This window comes from Stenella coeruleoalba (genome assembly GCF_951394435.1).
Source record: "Stenella coeruleoalba genome assembly, chromosome: 2".
NCBI lineage: Eukaryota > Metazoa > Chordata > Mammalia > Artiodactyla > Delphinidae > Stenella > Stenella coeruleoalba.
The window spans coordinates 108,842,094-108,866,826 of record NC_137147.1 but is presented as its reverse complement, the minus strand read 5'-3'; the positions used below and the strand labels follow the sequence as shown (position 1 = coordinate 108,866,826).

The 24,733-nt window shown below is 40.3% G+C and overlaps 1 protein-coding gene across 11 annotated transcripts in view; it reads right to left on the bottom strand.

Annotated features, from left to right (window-relative positions):
• Positions 1–24,733, bottom strand: part of CPEB1 (cytoplasmic polyadenylation element binding protein 1) — a 99,107-nt gene that overhangs the window by 65,259 nt on the left and 9,115 nt on the right. For 6 of the 11 annotated variants that reach the window (XM_079912639.1, XM_079912642.1, XM_079912640.1 and 3 more), the window contains exon 2: positions 18,378–18,552. The exons of 4 other annotated variants lie outside the window; for them this stretch is intronic. In XM_079912639.1, the coding sequence (XP_079768765.1) occupies positions 18,378–18,552 (175 nt within the window). Of the gene's footprint in view, positions 1–13,553; positions 13,785–18,377; positions 18,553–24,733 lie in introns of all 11 variants that reach the window. One more of the 11 variants, XM_079912644.1, reaches the window with a different exon arrangement.

Below are 24,733 nucleotides of genomic sequence, written 5' to 3'. Positions count from 1 at the left end.
AATGGTTATTATCAAAAAGACAAAAAGTAATGAGTGTTGGTGAGGACGTGGAGAAAAGGGAACCCTTGTGCACTGTCAGTGAGAATTTAAATTGGTGTAGCCACTACAGGAAACAGTATGGAGGTTCCTCAACAAATTAAATCTAGAATTATCATATGATCCAGCAATTCTATTTCTGGGTATTTATCTGAAGAAAACGAAAACACTAACTTGAAAAGATATATGCACCCCCATGTTCACAGTGGCATTATTTACAAGAGCCAAGAAATGTAAACAACCTACGTGTGTTCACGGACAGATGAATGGGTAAATAAAATGTGGGGGGTGTGTGTATACAAAGAATATTATTCAGCTGTAAAAGAAAAGTGAAGCTTGCCATTTGTGACAGCATGTACGGAGGGCATTATGCTAAGTGAGATAAGTCAAAGAAAGACAAATACTATATGATCTCACTCACATGTGGAATCTAAAAATGAAAAAAGAAAAGTTACCACCAAGCTCGCAGATACAGAGATAGATTGGTGGTCGTCAGAGGTGGGGTGGGGGGAAGTGGGGAGTGAGTGAAGAAACTCAAAAGGTATAAACTTCCAGTTATAAAATAAATAAGTCAAAGGGATGTAAAGTACAGCATGGTGACTACAGTTAATAGTACTGTACTGTGGGCTTCCCTGGTGATGCAGTGGTTGAGAATCTCCCTGCCAATGCAAGGGACACAGGTTGGAGTCCCGGTCCGGGAAGATCCCACATGGTGCGGAGCAACAAAGCCTGTGTGCCACAACTACTGAGACTGTGCTCTGGAGCCCGTGAGTCACAACTACTGAGCCCACGTGCTGCAACTGCTGAAGTGCACCTGGAGCTGGCGCTCCACAGCAAGAGAGGCCACCGCAATGAGAAGCCCGCGCATGACAACAAAGAGTAGCCCCCGCTCTCCACAACTGGAGAAAGCCCATGTGCAGCAACGAAGACCCAACACAGCCAAAGATAAATAAAATAAATATTTTTTAAAATTCAATGTTAAAAATATATATATATGCTGGGCTTCCCTGATGGCGCAGTGGTTGAGAGTCCGCCTGCCAATGCAGGGGACACGGGTTTGTGCCCCAGTCTGGGAAGAGCCCACATGCCGCGGAGCGGCTAAGCCCATGAGCCATGGCCGCTGAGCCTGCGCTTCTGGAGCCTGTGCTCCACAACGGGAGAGGCCACAACAGGGAGAGGCCCGCATATCGCAAAAAAAAAAAAAAAGGAAAAACAGAAATCAATAAAATTGTCCCTGAAAAAGACCTAATGGCAGATATGCTAGACAAAGAATTTAAAACAATGGTCTTAAAAATACTCAAAGAACTAAAGGAAGATGTAAAGTCAAGAAGACAATGTGTGAAATGGAACAATGGAAATGTCAATAAAGAAATAGAAAACCTAGGGAATTCCCTGGCAGTACAGTGGTTAGGACTCCACCCTTTCACTGCCAATGGTCCAGGTTCAATCCCTGGTCAGGGAACTAAGATCTCACAAGCTACACAGTGCAGCCAAAAAAAAAAAAAAGACAGCCTAAAAAAAAAAAAGAAATTCTGAAGCTGAAAAACGCAGTAACTGAAATGAAAATTTCACTAAAGGGATTCAAAAGAATATTTGAGCAGGCAGAAGAATTAGTGATCCTGAAGATGGGACAATGAAAATTATAAAGGCTGAGGATCAGAAAGAAAAAAAGATTTAAGATATGTGAACAGAACCTCAGGGACCTGTGGGACACCATAAGTAGACTAACAAATGCATCATGGGAAGCCCAAGAGAAGGAGTGGGGTGGTGGGGAGGGAAGCGGAGACAATATTTATAGAAATAATGGTTGGAAACTTCTGAGATTTGATTTAAATGAATATAAATACTGAAGGTCAAAATACTCCAAGTGAGGTGAACTGAGAGACTCACATCAAGATGCATTATATGGGCTTCCCTGGTGGCGCAGTGGTTGAGAGTCCACCTGCCGATGCAGGGGACACGGGTTTGTGCCCTGGTCCAGGAAGATCCCACATGCCGCGGAGCGGCTGCACCCGTGAGCCATGGCCACTGAGCCTGCGCGTCCAGAGCCTGCTGCTCCGCAACGGGACAGGCCACGACAGTGAGAGGCCCGCGTTTCGCAAAAAAAAAGACGCATTATAATCAAATTTTTAAGAGACAAAGACAAAGAGAACCTTGAAAGGAGCAGAGAGAAGCAAATCATCACTTACAAGGATCCTCAGTAAGATTATCAACAGATTTCTTATCGAAAGGTTTTGATGCCAGAAAACTGAGGGCTGATATATTCAAACTGCTAAAAGAAAAAAACTGTTAACTGAGAATCCTGTATCCAGCATAACTGTCCTTCCAAAGTGAGGGAAAAATCAAGACAGCTCCAGAAACAAAAGCTGAGGGAGCTCAGGACCACCAACCTGTCCTGCAAGAAATAGTCAAGGGAGTCTTGAAAGGTGAAATGAAAAGACACTGGACAGGAACCTGAAGCTGCATGGAGGAAAAAAGATCTCAATAAAGGTAAATACATGGGCAATTATAAAACCTAGTTTGATTATAACATGGTTTGTAGCTGTATCCTTTTTCTACATGATTTAGGCTCTAAGGCATATAGGAAAAAAACAACACAATGACAAATGTCAATCTTCTCCTTATCAGCAATCAAATGATGTAAATGGATTAAACCAGGGATCCCCAACCCCTGGACTACAGACCAGTACCAGTCCATGGCCTGTTAGGAACTGGGCCACAGGGCAGGAGGTGAGCGGGGGGGCAAGCAAGCGAAGCTTCATCTGTATTTACAGCTGCTGATTCTGCTTTATGGTGAGTCATACAATTATTTAATTATATGTTACAATGTAATAATAATAGAAATAAAGTTCACAATAAATGTAATGCACTTGAATCATCCCGAAACCATCCCTGCCCCGTCCGTGGAAAAATCGTCTTCCACAAAACCAGTCCCTGGTGCCAAAAAGGTTGGGGACCACTGGATTAAACTCTCCAATCAAAAGACAGATATGCAGAATGGATAAAAACATATGACCCATATATGTCCTGTCTACAAGAGACTCAAGATCCAAAGAGACAAACAGAATGAAAGTGAAAGGACATAAAAAGATATTCCATGCAAACAGTAACCAAAAGAGAGCAGTGGTGGCTATACTAATGTCAGACGAAATAGACTAAGTCAAAAAAGGTTAAAACAGACAAAAAAGGACATTATATGTTAATAAAAGACTCAATATAGCTAGATGATATATATACTACTTATAAACATTTATGCACCTAATGACAGACCATCAAAACATATGAAGCACAAACTAAGAATTGAAGGGAGAAATAGATGGTTCTACACTAATAGCTGGAGATTTAAATATCCCACTCACAATAATGAACAGAACAACCAGACAGAAGACATTTAAATAAGCAAATACAAGACCTCAGCAACAAAATAAACCAACTAGATCTAAGAAACCTATATGGAACATTCTACCCAACAACAAATGCACATTCCCAAGTGCATATGGGACATTTTCCATATGTTAGGCCACAAATTAAGTCTCAATAGATTTTAAAAGATATCATACAAAGTATCTTCTCTGACAACAACAGGATGGAGTTAGAAATAATAACGAAAGTAAAACTGAAAAATTCACAGAACTGTGGAAACTGAATAACATACTTTTAAACAACCAATGGATCAAAGAAGAAATGAGAATGGAAATCAGAAAACATTTAGAGACAAATGAGAAAAACACAACATACAAAAACTTAAGGGATGCAGCAAAAGTGAAGGAAATTTATATCTATAAAAGATCATATTAAAAACAAGAAAAAACTCAAATCAACAACCTAACTTTACAACTTAAGGAACTAAAAAAAAGAACAAACTAAACCAAAGCTAGGAGAAGGAAGAAAATAATAAAGATTAGAGCAGAAATAAACAACATAGAAAACAAAACAACAACACAGAAAAGTCAATAAAATCATAAGTTGGTTTTTTGAAAAGATCAACAGAAACGAAACTTTATCTAGATGGACTAAGAAAACCTGGAGAGAAGACTCCAATTTCTAAATCAATAATGAAGGTGGGGACGTTACTACCTATTCCACAGAAATAAAAGAATTAAAAGAGTACTGTGAACAACTATATACCCCAAAATTTGATAACCTAGATGCAGCGGACAAACTCCTAGAAACATAACTTACAAAGACTAAATCACAAACAAATAGACAATCTGAATCTATGTATTACTAGTAAGGAGATTGAATCAGTAATCAAGACTCTCCCAACAAAGAAAACTTCTGGACCTGATGGTTTCACTGGTGAATTCTATCAAACATTTAAACAATAATTAATACCAACTCTTCTCAAACTTTTCCAAAAAACTGAAGAGGAGGGAACACTTCCCAATTCATTCTATGAAACCAGCATAATCCTGATACCATAAAAAGACACTACTAGAAAACTACAGACCAATACCCTTTATGAACACTGATGTAAAAATCCCCAACAAAATACTAGCAAACAGAATTCAACAGCACACTAAAAGAATTATACACCATGACCAAGTTGGATTTATTCCTGGAGAGCCAAGGATGGTTCAACATACAAAAATAAAAACACACACACAAAAAAGACAAAACAAAAAGCCAGTGTAATACACCACATCAACAAAATGAAGGGGAAAAAACCACATGATCAACTCAGTTGATGCAGAAAAGCATTTGTCAAAATTCAACACTTTTTCATCATCACTCAACAAAATAGGAATAGAAGGAAATTACCTCCACATAATAAATGCCATATATGTAAAACCCACAGAAAACATCATATTCAATGGTGAAAGACTGAAAGCTTTTTCTCTAAGATCAGGAACAAGGCAAAGATGCCTGCTTTCACATTTCTTTCAACATAGTACTGGAAGTTCCACCGAGAGCAATTAATTAGGCAAGAAAAATAAATAAAAGGCGTCCAAGTTGGAAAGGAAGAAGTAAAATTATCTCTGAGGAGAATACACTCTTATATGCAGAAAATCCTAGACTCCACAAAAATACTGTTAGAACTAATAAATGAATTCAGCAAAGCAACAGATAAGAAGCCAACACACAAAAACCAGTTGCAATTATATACACAAATAACGAACAATCTGAAAAGGAAATTACAAAAATAATTCCATTTATAATAGCATCAAAAAGAGTAAAATACTTAGGAATTAACTTAGCCAAGAAGATAAAAGACTTGTACAATGAAAACTACAAAACACTGCTGTAAGAAATTAAGGATGACATAAGTAAATGTAAACACATCCTATGTTCATGAACTAGAAGACTTAATATCGTTAAATTGTCAATACTACCCAAAGTGATCTAAAGATTCAGTGCAATCCTTATCAAAACCCCAATAACATTTTTTTGCAGAAACAGAAAAATCCATCCTAAAATTCATATGGAATCTCAAGTGACCCGAATAGCCAAAACAATCTTGACGAAGAACAACAAAACACAAGGACTCATGTTTCCTGGTTTTAAAACTTACTACAAAGCTACACTAATCAAAACAGTATAATATTAGCATAAAGACAGACATATAGACCAATGGAATAGAAGGCCTGGAAATAAACCCTTGCATATATGGTCAAATGATTTTTAACAGGAATACCAAGATTATTCAATGGAGGAAAGTACAGTCTTTCCAACAAATGGTGCTTGGAGAACTGGATATCCACCTTCAAAAGAATGAAGTTAGACCCTCACTCAACACCATTTTACTCTAAGTGGATCAACGACCAAAATATAAAACCTAAAACAATAGAACTCTTGGAGGAAAACACAGGACAAAACCTTCATGACACTGGGTTTAGCAATGATTTCTTGACTATGACTCCACAGGCACAAATAACAAAAGAAAAAACAATCAGATTTCATGAAAATGTAAAAACTTTGTACATCAAGAGACACAGAGTAACAAGTCAACCCACAGAACTGGAGAAAATATTTGCAAATCATACATCTAATAAGGAATTAATATCCAGAATATACAGAGAACTCCTAAAACTCAACAAGAAACCAAACCATCCAATTTAAAAGTGGACAAAGGGCTTGTAATAGACACTTCTACAAAGAAGATACAGAAATGACCAATAAGCACATGAAAAGATGCTAAACATCACTAATCACTATAAAAATGAAAATCAATACTATAAGATAACACCTGGGCTTCCCTGGTGGCGCAGTGGTTGAGAGTCCACCTGCCGATGCAGGGGACACAGGTTCATGCCCCGGTCCGGGAGGATCCCACATGCCGCGGAGCGGCTGGGCCCGTGAGCCATGGCCGCTGAGCCTGCGCATCCAGAGCCTGTGCTCCGCAACGGGAGAGGCCACAACAGTGAGAGGCCCGCGTACCGCAAAAAACAACAACAACAACAACAAAAAAAAGGTAACACCTCACATCCATTAGGATGGCCACATTAAAAGAAAAAGCAAACAAGTGTTGGTGAGGGTGTGGAGAAACTGCAACTCTTGTGCACTACTGATAGGGATGTAAAACAGTATAGCCTCTATGGAAAACAGTATGGCAATTCCTCAAAAAATTAAAAATAGAATTACCATGTGATCCAGCAATAACACCTCTTGGTATATACCCAAAAGAGTTGAAAGCAGGATCTCAAAAAAATATTTGTACATCCATATTCATTCACAGCAGCGTTGTTCACAATAGATAAAATGTGGAAGCAACCCAAGTATCCATCGATAAATGAATGAATAAGCAAAATGTGGTACATATGTACAATGGAGTACGTTATTCAGCCTGAAAAAGGAAGAATTTCTGCTAAATACTAGAACATGGATAAACCTTGAGGACATTATCCTGAGTGAAGTAAGTCACAAAAAACAAACACTGTATGATTCCACTTACCTGAGGTAGTCAAAACCATAAAGACATAAAATATCATGGGGGTTGCCAAGGACTGGGGGGAGGGAAGAATGGGGAGTTATTGCTTAATAGGTATACAGTTTCCTTTTTACAAGATGAAGAGAGTTAGGCAGATGGATGGTGGTGACTTTTGCACAACTATGTGAATGTATCTAATACCACTGAACTGTACACTTAACAATGGTGAAGATGGTAAATTTCATTTTGCCACAATAAAAAAGAAAAAACGCTTAGATATTATCAATACTGAATGTGGGAGCAGACTATATTTGAAATTTTTTTTTTTGGCTGCACCACACAGCAGGCAGGGATCTTAGTTCCCCAACCAGGGATTGAACCCACACCCCCTGCAGTGGAAGCACAGAGTCTTAACCACTGGACCACCAGGGAAGTCCCAGTAGTTCAACTTTTAAAAATACATGACCCCAGGGCTTCCCTGGTGGCACAGTGGTTAAGAACCTGCCTGCCAATGCAGGAGACACAGGTTCACGCCCTGGTCCGGGAAGATCTCACATGCTGCGGAGCAACTAAGCCCGTGCACCACAACTACTGAACCTGCACTCTAGAGTCTGTGAGCCACAACTACTGAGCCCATGTGCTGCAACTACTTAAGTCCGTGCACCTAGAGCCCATGCTCCACAACGAGAAGCCACCGCAATGAGAAGCCTGTGCACCGCAACGAAGTGTAGCCCCCACTTGCCGCAACTAGAGAAAGCCCGCGCACAGCAACAAAGACCCAATGCGACCAAAAACAAATAATAAATTAATTAAAAAAACAAAACAAAACATGACCCCAGCAATGCTCTCATGACTGCATTCTTCATATACACACACCACCATAATCACTGCCACCATTTAGTAAGTGTAGTTATAGGCATTATTCTAGGTACTCAATACACGTATCTTAAGCTTCACAAAAATCCTATAAATGGGTACTATTACTATGCCTGTGTTACAGAAATTTAATCTCTATGGTTAGAGCAAATCAGTAACACAGCCACCATTTGTTCTCAAGTAACCTGCATCCAGAGCCTGCACTTTACTTTGTGTAGGTTTATTATGAAATGGGCAAATTTAATATGCTTTTTCAAAACTATACTTTAACCTCCCCACTTCAGAATACGTGTTTACATTTATACCACCATATAGTGGGTTAACAAACAATCTGGAAGAAGCAAGAATGGCTCTATTAGATGGAGCAAGATCAAACAGACAATGGAACACATTAGGCAGAAGAATGTGAAAAAGTTTTCAGAGGTGATAACCAAGCCAATCTTGAAAAAGGGTAGGATTTTTTTTCTAGGTAGAGAATACTCAATTAAGTATTCTGCTTAACAATTCTTCTATGTACCAGAATAGCATTCCCGCCATGATTTCACCTAACTCAGTGATTTTAATTATATACTAATATATAAAAGAATCTCAAGAAACGCACCAGACAGTATAAAGGAAAAGAACCCTGGGGCACAGTTCTAGAGACCTTTTCTGGGTTGACAGCAGATCATATATGCTACATGTATTCTTTTAACTGAAGAAAATATTTTATAATATGAACAAAAACAAAATTAAGTTAGCTTTATACCCTGAGTGACTGAAATTTTGAAGTGTGACAATAATTAAGGTCTGCAAAGATATGGAGAAAAGCTCTCATGAAATCCTGACTGGATTGTAAATTGATAAATTCACTTTGAAAAAGAAGTCAGCAACTTAAAGTTTAAAGATAGTATACCTAATTACCCTGCAATTCACATCTAGGCACATATGCTAAAGAAATTCTTGTTACATGCACACAAGGAGATATAAACAAGGATGTTCACCAAAATACTGTTTACAACAGCAGAAAACTGGAAGAGACCTAAACATCTACCAGCAGAGGATCAGGTAAATAATGTATATATTTATGTAAAATACTAATACACAGCAATTCAAATGCACTGGTTTGACTTAAATATCGATATGGACACAGTGTAAATGTAATGATACACTGGGGGTGGGTAGCATATACCAGAAAGACAATATATGTTATACTATTTATGTAAACCTTTAAAGCAGGGGTCCCCAACCCCCAGGCCTCGGACCAGCACCAGTCTGCGGCCTGTTAGGAACCGGGCCACACAGCAGGAGATGAGCAGCAGGCAAGCGAGCGAGCTGCCGCTCCCCATCGCTCGCATTACCGCCTGAACCACCTCCCCTGACCCCATCCGAGGAAAAACTGTCTTCCACAAAACTGGTCCCTGGTGCCAAAAAGGTTGGGGACCGCTGCTTTAAAGCACGACATTTAGATAGAGGTATAAGGGGTCTTCTTAGGTGCTGGTAACATTCTGTTTCTTAATTTGAGCTACAGTTACATGGGTGTTTCTTTGTGATAATTCACCCCATTGTATACTTACTTGTGTACTTTCCTGAATGTATGTTCTATTTACATAAAAAATTAAAACACACAAAGCAATGTTTATGGACAAATACGTAAAAGTATAAAGGAAATACACCAACTTTAGGAGAGTTGTTATCTCTAGAAGAGAGAGTAGGGGGACTTCCCTGGTGGTCCAGTGGTTAAGCACCCGTCTTCCAAAGCAGGGGACAGGGGTTGGATCCCTGTTCGGGGAACCAGGATCCCACATACCACGGGGCAACTAGGCCCGTGAACTCTAGAGCCCGCGTGCCCCAACTAGAGAGCCTGCATGCTGCAGCTACTGAGCCCACGCACTCCGGAGCCTACATGCCACAACTAGAGAGAAGCATGCACACCGCAACAAAGAGCCCTTGCACTGCAACAAAAGATCCCACATGTTGCAACTAAAGACCCGACTCAGCCAAATAAATAAATAAATATTTTTTAAAAAAGATGGCGCTGGCCTCAAGGAGACTAGGGGAAACAGACAAACACAACAAACGCAAAGTTTTATTTGATGTTTCATGTTGCCTCAAAAAGTTTCAAACATGTCAAAATCTTAACACTTGTTAAAGATGGGTGGTAGATACACAGAGATAATTGATTTTCTACTCGTTTCTCTATTTTGAAATATTTAATAGTAAAAAATTCTCTACAAAAGCAAAACAAGTATGTTTAAATCCCACCATTCAGAGATAACTGCTGTTTTTAAAATGTTGACAGATCTACTGAGGTATAATTGACTTAATAAACTGCACATATTTAAAGTGCAAATTTTGATGTTTCAGTATGTTACTTCCATGGAACCACCACCACAATCAAGAAAATGAATATATCCATCATCCCCAAGTTTCCTCATGCCCCTTTGTAATCCCTCCCCTTCCCCGTCCCTGTGCCCCTTTCCCCAGCAAACTACGGATCTGCTTTCTGTCACTACAGACTAGTTTGTATTTTCTAGAATTCTATGTAAATGGAATTTTAAGTGTATTCTCTTTTTTGTCAGGCTTCTTTCACTGAGTATAATTATCCTGAGATTCATCTATGCTGTGGCACACAATGATAAATAATATTCTTTTGTATGGACATGCCACCATTTGTTTATCCATTTCCCAACTGATGGACATTGGGGTTGTGTCCACTTTGTTGGCTATCACAAATAAAGAGGTTATGAACATTTGTGTACAAGTCTGTCTATGGATATATGCTTTCATTTCTGTTGAGTGTGACTAGTACTGCCTAAAACTGACAAGGTCATCAAAAACAAGGAAAGTGAGAAACTGTCACAGTCTAGAAGAGCCTAAACAGACACGGGACTAAATATAATATGGGATCTTGGTACAGAAAAAGGACATTAGGCAAAAAATAAGAAAATCAAAATTAAATATGCACTATAGTGTCAACACTGTTTCATTAGTTGTGACAAATGTGACAGAAATTCACCATACTAATGTCAGATGTTAACAACAGGGGAAACTGGATGGGAATATATACAAGAACTCTTTGCACTACTTTTGTAATTTTTATATAAATCAAAAACTATTCTAAAACAAAATTTTCTTTAAAAAATCTATGAGTAGAACTGCTGGGTCATATGGTAGGTAAGTGTTTAACTTTTTAGGAATCTACCAAACTGTTTTCCAAACAGTTGTACCATTTTGCATTCCCCCGAGCAGTTTATGAAAGTTCCAGATCTTCCACATTCATGTCATTCTTGGCATGGTCAGTCTTCTTAATTTCAGACATTCTAAAAGGTGTGTACATCATTAATATTTTAATATAAAAAATTTTGGTGTACATTTTGCCAAGATATGTGTGTACACGCACATGCATATTTTTTTCAAACAAGATCAGCACGATCAGATTTCCTGGTTCCTATTGGAAAATGGGCAGCTGCCTAAATCCAAATCTCTCCATATATCCTCCAAAAACCTCATGGATCAACAAAAGTGAATAAAACCACTCGCAGACTGAAACTACAGAACATTTAGAAAACAGAATACCATAAACTTAAATTTGCATGTAAGAGGGACTCAAATTTCCAAAACTCAACAGTATGTATATCCAGCTCTGGAGCCCACATTAGAAAAGACCATCAGGCAGCAGCAACTAAACAGAAAACGACACACACAAAAATCATTTACAGTAGCATTAGACAGACACCTACCCAGACCTAGAGATGAACCTAAAAAAGGATGTCCAAGATGTCTATAAAACATTGAGAAAAATTAAAGACCTGATAAATGAAAGGATACACCAACTTTATGAATTCAAAGATTTGTCATCAACATACCAATTTTCTACAAATTTATTCATAGATTCAATGAAATCTCAATCAAAATTCCAGCAGAGTTTGGGAGTGGGGGTTGGGGGGGGTGGAACGACGTGATACTGACAAGCTAAATCTATGACCATGTGGAAATGCAAAAATCCAAGAGGAACCAAGAATCATGAAGGACAAAGCCAGAGGACTTCACTACCAAATATCAAAATCTACTATAAAGTTGTAGTAACTAAGACAAGGACAGATAAACAGCTCAATGGAAGAAAACCGACATGCACATACAACATATATACTTGATTTATGAGAAAGGTGACAGCAGTGCAATGAAAAGGGATTTTTTTTTCAACATAGTACTGGGTCAACTGGCTATCTATACAGAAAAAAATGAATCTTGACCTTCCACCATGTACAAAATTAATCCCAGATGGGTTGGAAATCTAAGAGTGAAAGGTAAAACAATAAGTTTTTATAATGAGACACAAAATATCTTCATGACTTTGGAATAGGGAAACATTTCTTAAACAGGACACAAAGCATTAACCATATTTGAAAAGTCGATAAACTGGACATCATTAAAACTTAAATTATGTTATTCAAAATATACCAATTAAAAGCATGAAGAGGGCTTCCCTGGTGGCTCAGTGGTTGAGAGTCCGCCTGCCGATGCAGGGGACATGGGTTCGTGCCCTGGTCCGGGAGGATCCCACATGCCACGGAGCGGCTGGGCCCGTGAGCCATGGCCGCTGAGCCTGCGCGTTCGGAGCCTGTGCTCTGCAACGGGAGAGGCCACAACAGTGAGAGGCCCACATACCGCAAAAAAAAAAAAAGTATAAAGACAAGCTACAGGTTGGGAGAAAACATTTTTATTCTATATATCAAGAACTCATATGCAGAATATGTAAACAGTAAACAGGAAAGAGCAACAAGTAAACAGGAAAAAGGCAGGTAACCATAAAGAAATATTAGGGTAAGACCTGAAAAGGCACTTCAGGAAAGTGGATATCCAGAGGTCAACAGACATATGAAAAGGTGTTCAACTTCATGAGTCATCAGGGAAATGAAAATTAAAACCACAATAGAGATGCCATTACATACTCACCAAAATGACCAGTGAAAAAGACAATACCAATTGTTAGTGAGGATGTGGAACTAACCCAAACCATCTGACATTGTCACAAGTGTAAACCGGTGCACTTGCTGTGAAAAACTGGCAGCATCCATTAATGCTGAAATCACACATACCCTATAAGCCAACACTCTCCTAAGAGTACACCCAAAAGAAATAAGTTCACCAAAAGACATGCTCATAGCAGCACTATTCATAATGGCCCCAAGTGTCTATTAACAGTAGAATGAATAAGCCAGAATGAATATTCATACAACAGAATACAGTATAGCAGTGGGAACAAATGATCCACAACTACTGGCTGTGATATGGATGAATTTCACAGCTGAAGAGTACATATTTATGATTCTATTTATGTAAGTTCAAAACCAGGCAGAACTAATGTATGCATCTAAAAGTCAGCATGGTGGTTTACCCTTCACTAGTTAAGAGACTGCAGAGTTTCTGGGGGTTTCTGGTCTATTGCCTCTATATATGAGTGGATATATACAAGATGTGTTTGGTATGTGGAAAGTCATTGAATTTGCATATTTATCATAGTAAAAGTATCATACATACTTTTCTGTATGTATGTTATACTTGGATTTAACTGCTAAAGCCATATATTAAGGTTCTACAAAATATTTATTTTGTGGGAAACAAGACTTCCCGAGAGTAATTTCAACTGTCGCCTGTTAGCTGGGGCTGAATATAGTAAAATTATTATTATTTGTTTTTTGGCTGCATTGGGTCTTTGTCGCTGCACACGGGCTTTCCCTACTTGCGGCAAGCGGGGGCCACTCTTCGCTGCGGCGTACGGGGCCCTCACCACAGCGGCCTCTCCCGTTGCAGAGCACAGGCTCCAGGCGTGCGGGCTTCAGCAGTTGTGGCACACGGGCCCAGTAGTTGTGGTGCACGGGTTCTAGAGCTCAGGCTCAGTAGTTGTGGCACACGGGCTCAGTCACGCTGCAGCATGTGGGATCCTCCTGGACCAGGGCTCGAACCCGCGTCCCCCGCACCGGCCGGCAGATTCCCAACCACTGTGCCACCAGGGAAGTCCCTGAATACAGTAAAATTTATTTCAGAATAGCTTTTCAGACAATTTACTGATGATACTCCAGAATAAAAAAGGAAATCATCTCAGTCAGAAATTCAATACATCTGTACAATTATACACTTCTTTGGTCCTAAATTGAAAGTCAGCAGTTCATCTAGATCTGGGTGCCAGTTACATGCTTGTGTTCAGTTGGAGACAGTGTGAGCGCTTCACTTATGATATGTACTTTTCTGTATGTGTATTACACTTAAATAAAAAAATCTTAATCAGTGTTTCAGTCCCACACCTTACTGTGAACTACTTTGACTAATCTTTCCCTTTTCTCAGGGAGTTAACATGAAACTTTTTCCTCCAGTCACTGCCTCCAGCCCATCCAGTAGTTAAGATGTCCCTTAACCTCATCTTACCAATTTTCACACTTTACAGACACTAAATAAATACTCAGTTCATTTATGCTTTAATCACATGTCCATTTACAGCCCATTTCCCTCCTTCCTCAGAGTTTAATATTGATAGATTATGGTTTAAGGGACCAGGGGGTGGGGAAAGGGCCCTCTAGGTAGCAGACACCCCTCTCATGAGGAGTTGCTTGTGTAAGGGATCCGGCTCTAGCCTACCCTTCCAGCCCCATCCCAACTCCTACCACCCCATACACAACAACGAGGGCCATCTTGGTGGGATGCTAGCCCAAAAGCTCAGGCCTTCTGCAACTTCTCCTGAACCACAGAAAGTCACAACTTCCCTGTGGGTCAACTGGTGGGAATCAGACAGCTCCAGCCACCTTCCACCCTCCTCCCTCCCTGCCCCACATCTTCTCTCAATTTCTCTTTCATCTCTACTCAGTCAAGGACAGAGAGCAAGTCTGCTGCCTAACAATGGGCTCAACCTTGCCTTCCTTCTTGGAAGCCCCCTCAACCTACACAAATGCTTCTCTTGGAAGACACTTCCAAACTCGCTTGGCTTGACAGCGGAAGCAGCATTGCGCCCCACTGTGCTCCACTAAGAGGGGAGGGAATCACTTCAAATGCTGCCCTCCCTAAGCAGTCTTCTTACACAGACCAGGGAAAGGCTGAGATGATGTTTGTGGTAGTAGGGACAGCTCTGTGACCTCTTCGTATCTGTGAAGCCAGTGAGGTGTACCTGGCTCCAACTCTTGGGGACTGTCATTGTACCACAGGTCATTTAACAACACCTCTTCAATTTCAGCTTTGGACCCCAATGCTAATTCTGAAGCAACAGTTAAAAAAAAAATCTACTCAACATCCAGTTACAATGAAATGGCTTTCTCTTCTTCAAGGCACGTTTCAAATGCTGCTTCATCCAAAAGTGTTTCCTAGTTCCCTAACCAGTACAGTCTCTCCTTCCTTTGACCCTGCCACAGCACTTTCCCAATAATACCTTATCAACTGAGCGTGTAGTTCTGATACTACTCTCACTGCATACTGTATGTAATGAAATTTTGTCACAGCTAACACACAGCCTTGCAAATGACAATGCAAACATTTGCTCAAATGAAAAAAATAAATGGTACATTAACTATTGCAAAGTTAGGTATACCTATACGAAACAAGGTGTGCAATTAAAATTAAATTCGCCTATGCAAAATTCAAACAGCAATGTGAAACACTGTGCCAAGATACACCATTTTTAACAAGTTGTTTTTATTATAAAACATGTTTGGGGACTGCCCTGGTGGCGCAGTGGTTAAGAATCTGCCTGCCAATGCAGGGGACACGGATTTGAGCCCTGGTCCGGGAAGATCCCACATGCCGTGGAGCAACTAAGCCCATGAGCCACAACTACTGAAGCCCATGCACCTACAACCTGTGCTCCGCAACAACAGAAGCCACCGCAATGAGAAGGCCACGCACCACAATGAAGAGTAGCCTCCGCTTGCCACAACTAGAGAGAAAGCCCACGTGCAGCAACAAGAACCCAATGCAGCCAAAAAATATAAATTAATTAATTAATTAATTTTTAAAAAACCCATGTTTGTCACAGAAGAACCAGTAGGGGAAAGCACACAGAAAACAAATTACCCATTACACCTTCACTGCTACATTTATGTCTTGTCATTCCAGTCTTTTTCTATACATATATACATACCTGAGACCATACTGTTTTGCACTTTGCTTTTTCACTTCAGGTACTGATTATCTATATCATTAAGTAGTCTTCTACAAACATCATATCAATAACTGCAGAGCATTCCACTGCATGGTTACTTCAGCTTTTGTTGTCATCAAATTGTCCCTAGTTATAATACTGTGATAACCAATCTTGTTCTTAGGTGTTTTTTTTTTTTTTTTTTTATTTGGCAGTACGCGGGCCTCTCCCTGTTGTGGCCTCTCCCGTTGCAGAGCACAGGCTCCAAACGCACAGGCTCAGGGGCCATGGCTCACAGGCCCAGCCGCTCCGGGGCATGTGGGATCTTCCCAGACCGGGGCACGAACCCGCGTCCCCTGCATCAGCAGGCAGACTCTCAACCACTGCGCCACCAGGGAAGCCCTTGTTCTTAGGTTTTTATCATTCTGATTATCTCCTTAGGTAATAGGATTACTTCTGACCAGAAGCTGCAAATTCACGTTGAAGTTCCTCATGGAAAATACATGCCCAAGTTTACTTGCTCATTAACCACAAGGTGGGTTTTCCTGCTGGGGAAACCTGGGAAAGCTGCTCTCTGCTCTAGGCCAGGCAGCCCTGCCTCACCACTCAAGACCAAGAGCCCACAGCCCTGCACCAACATCTCAGGTGGGGACAAAGAGAGAGCTGACCATACCGTGGGGCTAGATATGTGCGAAGGACAGCCCAGAACACCTTGACCAGAACCTCTCCTACAATCCCTTGAGGTCCCTTCAAACTGCAGTACTGCTTTCCTTATTGAGCCCCCCCAGGAGGACTCTGTGAGGCATTTGGGGAGGCACCATTCTGCCCTACAGCTGGAAAAACTATCTACTTTATCTCACTGCCCAAGGGCAACCTTACAAGCCAGGTTTCCCTATTTCTTCAAGGTACTCTTCTTGAACCCGTGCCCTGAGAAGACCCTGAAGAGGCCAAGAAGTCTGTACCTTGTAGTCTGGCCAGTCAGTGACCTGGGCAGAGTGGGATGGTAACACTTTCACCAGCACCTGGCATCTTGCCAGCGAGGCCACCGTGCGCCCTGGCCAACTGCAAACGTACACTCCTCAAAGCTCCTGTCGCACTGACCAGGAGCCTTCCCCTCACACAAGTCAACAACCTAGCATTAGCTGAAAAATACTTTGCTATAAACCATAAAAGTTCCAGCATGTCTGAAGCAACCCAGTGAAATTTAAGTCATTGTTGAGTGTCATTCTTATTGGAATATAACTCATGCAACTTTCTGAAAAGGAAAAAACAACGCATACATAGCAAGCAGGTTCTCTGAATTTTTAACTCAGCATAAGCTAAAGAATAAGGGTTAGCTCACAGCTGACTCCAAATAACAGAAAACATCACACGTATACTCTTTTGGAAGTTAGAAGAGACAAGACCCACCGGTGTCTCCCAGCCCCCATGCTCTTCTCTCATTTCCCTTCCAGCACAATTTAATAAATATAAATTCCATCGGGCCATCTCCTTCCTAATGGACTTCTCCCTTAAACATTTAGCTACTTTATGTTCACATGCTCCTACATCTTTGTGGGAATTATTTCCAAGGCCAAGTTAAAAATAAATCAAAGAATTTGTAACTAAAAAACAGCAATTACCAGTCCTTGTTCTGAGAATCTGTGTTTTACCAAATATTTTCAAGGTCCGTTTACAAAATTAAAAACACGTTCACTTTCATCTAAAATAATTCAAACAAAAAATATTCCATCAACATTCCTATAATATGTTGCAACTCCCACAAAAAGATTATGAAACACTGTTAGGACACCCAAGCCTCCTTGTGAATCATCTTCAGGAGATGCTCCCCTCTCCCCAACTATTCTGTGGAATATACTAAATATCATAAAATATCATAAAATCATAAAATCAAATATCATAAAAATCAAATGCTTGTTGACTTGCACTCATTTTGAAAGAAATTAAAACACTGAAGAGCTGCACCATCCCATACAGTAGCCACTAGTCACATGTGGCTACTGAGCACTTGAAATGAAGCTAATTCAAATTGAGCTGTGCTGTAAATGTAAAATATACGCTGGATTTTGAAGTCTTAGTACTAACGAAAGAATATCTCATTAAAAGTTTTTTATGTTGATTACATGTTGACACGATATTTTGACTACGCTGGGTTAGATCAAGTATTACACTTTTTTAAACTTTCCTAATGCAGCTATTAGAAAATCTATCTTAACATATGTGACTCTACTGTAATTGTATATATAAATAGCCCTATCACTTTGACCTATCCTTTTTCACCTAATCGTCTTGTGAATCATAAAAAAGATTTCTGTATTATAATCGAAGGAAGTCTTCACCCCAAAGGGGACCCAATCCACAAGGCAAACTACAAAAGGGGCAAGTGTTGTCAGAGATTCAAGGTCATTCTTCATAGGCGTCACCAGGAAGCTGCCTAGAAACAGCTGTGTACACATGCCTAGCACATCCAAGTTTTCAAATCTAAGTCACCTGGCAAATGATCATGGATTCCTCGATTTACAGGTGTAGTGCAGACTCTACTGAAATCCAGAGAATTATCCAATATGGCATTTATCCTTCGAAAGATATTGGCATTGCTACACGTGGAGAGCGCAGGTGCTTCCTGATTGTCCCAGCAATCTTTTATCCTTCCTGCGTCTTCCTCCTAGACGCAGAAAAAAGATGTTTAGATTTTCTACTCTCCCTTTTTCTTTTCTTTTCTTTTTTTTTTTTGCGGTACGCAGGCCTCTTGCTGTTGTGGCCTCTCCCATTGCGGAGCACAGGCTCCGGACACACAGGCTCAGCGGCCATGGCTCAGGGGCCCAGCCGCTCCGCGGCATGTGGGATCTTCCCGGACCGGGGCACGAACCCGTGTCCCATGCATCGGCAGGTAGACTCTCAACCACTGCGCCACCAGGGAAGCCCTCTACTCTCCCTTTTAATAGAGACTTCACACCTCCTTTCTTCTAATCCAACACCACAAGTTAAAGTTAACAAGGACTTGGGTTTCTTGCCTATATATTAAAATACTTCACTCTAAGCAAGGCACCCTGAGAGAACCATAAGAGGGAGAAACACTGAAATGTAAGATGCTGCCTCAAGAACCTTCTAACATAATGGGACATGTATAGGAAGTAGAATGGCATGGTAGCAGCAACATGAGCTTTAAGAACCAGACACACCTGGTTCAAATCTTGAATTTATCTACACAATAGATTATTTGGCAATAAAAAAGAATGAAGTACTGATACAAACTACAACACAAGTAAACCTCAAAAACATTAAGTGAAAGAAACCAGTCACACAGGACCACAGATTATATGAGCCCAATTATATGAAACATCCAGAATAGGCAAATCTAAAGTAGATTAGTTGGGGTTTCCCTGGTGGTGCAATGGTTAAGAATCGCCTGCCAATGCAGGGGACATGGGTTCCAGTCCTGGTCCAGGAAGATCCCACGTGCTGCGGAGCAACTAAGCCCGTGTGCCACAACTACTGAGCCTGCGCTCTAAAGCCCACAAGCCACAACCACTGAGCCTGCGTGCTGCAACTACTGAAGCCTGTGCACCTAGAGCCCGTGCTCCACAGCAAGAGAAGCCACCACAATGAGAAGCCTGTGCACCGCAACGAAGAGTAGCCCCCACTCGCCGCAACTGGAGAAAGCCCGCACGCAGCAACAAAGACCCAACACAGCCAAAACTAAAATAAAATAAATTTATAAAAAAAAAATAAAGTTGATTAGCTGCCTTCAACTGGGGATGTGGGGAGCAGGTTAGAAGGTCGTGTCTAATAGGTACAAAATTTCTTTTTGAGATTATGAAAATATTCTAAAATTAGACTACGGTGATGGTTACAAAACTGTAAATATATGTATGGAAAGATGGTGTATATGCTTTGGAGTACAAATACTAAGTTTACCACTTAAGTATCTTCTTTGAGCCTTGGTTGCCTTAGGTACAAAATGGAGTACCACCTACTTTACAGTTGAAAGATGAACTTTACGGTTATGCAAATTATATCTCAATACAGTTGTTTAAAAAGTTTGGTTCTGCCATTTATTGGCAGTTATTAATCTCTGTGCCACAATTTCCCCATTTGTGAAATGGCAGAAGAGTACCTACCAACCTTCTGATGAGATGTTTACAGCACTTAGGATGGTGCTGGCATATGGTAGCTACCATTTTTACATCTGAAGATATAATCACAGGAAAAGACACGGTCAGGACCAAGAGTGGTACAAACACCACCCAAAGGGAATTGTTTAAATAAGTTATACAATTCCACACGATCATTAAAAGTACTTACAACTCAGGTAAGACATTACTGAATGAGAAAAGCACTCCCAGATACATAAACATGAACTGAACCCCCACCCAAGTGATTCTTTTGGTATTCTCTGTCTTAGCAAATAACACCACCATCCTCCAGGTGCCCTAGACAGAAATCTAGGTACCATTCTTTACTTTTCAATCTCCCTAACTCACCACATCCCATGCCTGACATTTAAGCAATGAGATACTGGCTGACAGACTGAATCTTCTAAGGGGAGCCTGACTCATCAGTTATATCATTCCCAATTACCTTGGGGCGGGGAACAGACCAAGTAAGGAAACTAGCACCTAAGATCTTGTAGGTGATAACTTCAAAACAAAATTTAAAAAGCCTGGTGTTATTTTGTTTAACCTATTAAAATCCAGGTATAAGCATGAGAATGACCAGAAACATTTACAATTTTATAAACTCTGCAGGATGGCCTTAAAGGGACAAACTTGAGTTCCATATCATTTTCAAGCTCTTGAAAGAGTCCTGCAAGGTTGTTTTCCCAAGCCCTCCAGAGAGGTCCCACCGAGAATGGTTAAATCCACTGACACAAGGCCCTTTTCACAACTGTAGATTTCTAAGATGATTTTCAACTTCGTTAAGGCAACTGCACAAGGGCTAAGATAATAAGCACTTATAATCAATCTGCGGATCTTAAGGCTACATGCTTCATTCATCCCCTGCCTAATAACCATTAACCAATTGCCTGCTATCTACAGCAGCATTCTAAGGGTAGGCAGGTTAGACAGAGACTCAGTCAAAAAAATTTTTTTGAAGTCTAGAAAGGGAACTAAGACCTGATTATGTCGTGAACAATCACAACGCAAGCTACAATGTGCTGTAAACATACACTGTCCTCTGAGCCGAGGGGACTCAGAGGAAGAGAATGTGCCTGGAAGTGAGGGTAAGACGAAGGTCTGAAGAACACAGAGAACAGAGCAGCATTATCAAAAGTGGTCCAGCATGGCAGAGTGTTAGGTATGGGAGAAGAGAGCAGACTGGAAAGGAGGTCTATATGCTTTGGAGTACAAATACTTAAGTATCTTCTTTGAGCCTTGGTTGCCTTAGGTAGAAAATGGAGTACCCACCTACCTTGCAGACTTTGTGGTAATGAGAAATTAAAGTGCCTGGATACGCTCGATAACTTATTAGGGACAAATGTCTCCCAACTCCATCACTGTTACTCATAAGTATGCTTTCAACTTATCCTAATCAAGTTCACAGAGAAGCTTACAGCACATAACTAGAGGGTTTTTTGCCTTAATGGTTTGAAACTACCACTCATAATTCTTTAAAATCTGAACCCACACCATGCAGCTATGTTTGCTAGTTCAGGAATAAGATCCTAAAATGTTATACCTATTTGTATGCCAGAACAAATCTAGATTTGCCCTATTTTAGAAACCCTGGCCTTGTCTTCAAATACCGTATAACCCGGGATCAACATGGTGATGAAATGGCCATTCCTTTAGGTCAAAATCCTGGTTTGTGGATATTTGTCACAAATGAATGCCAACTCTACCACCTTCTGGGTTTGTTTTCATTAAGTTTGCCTTTAATCAACAACAAAATATCTACACTGCAGACCACTTCAAGACTATTACCTGAGTCCTCAAAAGCCAGCTGAAAGACTTATGGAAGACTGTCTGAATGGGACAGTTTATCTACTCCTCCTGATGGAGTTTTAAGCCTGGGGTTCCATGGATTGGAATCCACTGACTCCCTTTGCAAAACCGTTCATGCTAAAAATTTTTCTGAGAATAAAGTTTTCTAATTAATCAGATATTTTTAGTTAATAGCACTGGTCTTGAACATTTTGGTTTTTTTAACCTATTGTACAGCAAAAGAAAGTAATATACTTAGGTATCCCAAAAAAAGTGGTTCTGAGACGTACTTTGGCAATTTGGTCTCAATTTTTTAGTAAGTAATGATAAAGCTGAATAAAACCTCTTTAGCATGTACACTCAGGATTTTGAGGATACTGTTTACCACAATTTCGAACAGCACTTGTATGACTACCCACTCAGAAAAATGTCATTCAGACCAAGATAAGGAAATGTTACAGTTTCCCCTAAGGAATTGATGTTTTCCTTACATTATGGGAAAATGTAAATCTAGCCAAGTTTCCATGTTTGCTTTAGTCTCCTGGTCACTCAAAGCCAGTTTCTGTTTGAATTTCAGTGACTCTACAGCTGTTAAGAAATGCTTCTCTGGGCTTCCCTGTTGGCGCAGTGGTTGAGAGTCCGTCTGCCGAAGCAGGGGACATGGGTTCGTGCCCCGGTCCGGGAGGATCCCACATGCCGTGGAGCGGCTGGGCCCGTGAGCCATGGCCGCTGGGCCTGCGCGTCCGGAGCCTGTGCTCCGCAACAGGAGAGGCCGCAACAGTGAGAGGCCCGCGTACTGCAAAAAAAAAAAAAAAAAAAAAAAAAAAGAAATGCTTCTCTAACTTTCTCCTTGGTCCTTGCTTGTCCATTCTTAAACTTCCACCTCAAGTCTTCTGTGCAAGAATGTAAGGAATAAAAATTTATTAGGTTGATCCATATGAAGTTGTCAATATCCTACCTTTTCTACCAACAAAATGACAGTGTCACATAGTCTAATATTTCATAAATACTAAAAACCTGCTAGGTCAGATGTTGAGATTACTGAAACATGTAAAACATAATCCATGCCCTGGGGAGAACGAGCTAAGTGGGAGAAAGAAAGACAACCAGCTAGGTAAGTGGAGATCAAGGTAAGTACAAAATACTACAGAAGAGATGAGTATATTTAAGGTACCTAGGATGGTTTAACAATTCAGACTTTTAAGCTAGGGAATTAATGAAAAAGCAGAATTTCAATAAGCAAGCCTGAAGAAGAACATAATAGACAAAGAACAAGCACAGAGTGGATACAGAACACAGTAAATTCAAGGAAAGGGAGTGCAGGAACAAGACTGGGCAGGGAGGCTCACCAGGAATAAAGGAGATAAGGCTGCAGGTCCTTATCTGCAGAAAGAGACCAGATACAAGACTCAAGATACCACCTCCTCTTCATTCATGATCTCACTTCCCTCTCTGTTCTCCACTGGTTCCTTCCCATTAGTAAGTATGCTCAAGGCTCTCTCATCTTAAAAAAAAAACACATCTTCCTTGATTTAAAACATTCTGTTAAGCCACTGCCTTTCTTCCTTTTGCTCTACCACCAATCTTTTAGAAAATATGCCATATTTACTTCTGAACCTCCTGTTCATCCTTCCTCTCAACCCATAATATCCTGCCAGCATGTCCTTCTCTCCCCAAAAGAAACTACATTAATGACCTGAGTTGCCAAACCCAACCGATACTTCAAATCTATCTTACTTGATTGACATCTTTGGGTGTCTGATCCTCGGCTACTCTCCACTCATTTAATTCAGGAACCACTTTCTCCTGGCTCTCCCTTTACTTTTCTGGTTATTCTTCAGTTTCTACAGAATGCATTTAATGCCCAATATTCTTTTCGCTCTATAAACTCAGTCTGGAAAAGGAAATACTACAATTTCCAGGACAGGTTTATGAGAACATTAAGGGAATATTTAATACCAAGACTGCTCAAGAATACGTAAAACACATGGTCACTATAACTGTAGCTCTTGTCACACTTACCTGTCAAACTGTTTGCTGTATGCATAGTTAGCTCTGCATTTGATAAACTGTAAGATCGTTCAAGGCCTTTATCAAAGTAGCACCCAACATAATATCTGCTAAATTTGCAGGCACTCAATACAGATACCACAGGAAAAGCAGACCCATATTATATTCATTTCATAGGTATTTTTACCACCTCCATCACAACCTCCATAAATTGTAGTGACTCCTTTCCTAATTATTAAGACAAGAACAAAACCAATATTCACTCATCAATTCTATCTCTTTTCACTGTCAAAGCTCTTGGCCACTCAAAGTCATTTCAGGATTTGGGATTTTAAGTTTGGAGCAGAGACAATTCCACATGAACAAAAAACAAGGAAGCCACGAACAATATGACCTCGTGCTTGGGGACCCAAAGATTACAATTATATTTACTGATTACATTCTCACCATACACCAGGAGCTATTCTGGGGAGAGAGGATAAATGAGACAGCCCCAGCTCCCAAGGAATTAGTCTAATGGGAACACAAGCACATAAACAAGTAAGTTATATGCTATATCATAAGCCTAATAATAAACATACATAGAAATTAGAAAGGATAGTAGGTAGGTAAAAAGGTTAAAAGGTTTTGCCAAACAGGCATATTACTATACTTAAAGCCAATGATTTACTATACCTAATATAGTTTATGTAGAGTAAATCATTCTTAACCAGTTCTGGGAATGGTGGCAACTCAAAATCCAAGTTCCCAGACACCAGCCAAAGGACAGCAGTGAGATCTGCTATGTTAACTCTTTTCTGCACACCCATAAGCATGTCTAAATTGTTCACATCTGTAACGTGTAAGATGGATAATTATTCACATCTCTAATGTAGTACTATACAGCAAAAACAAAACTTCTGCACTACACTG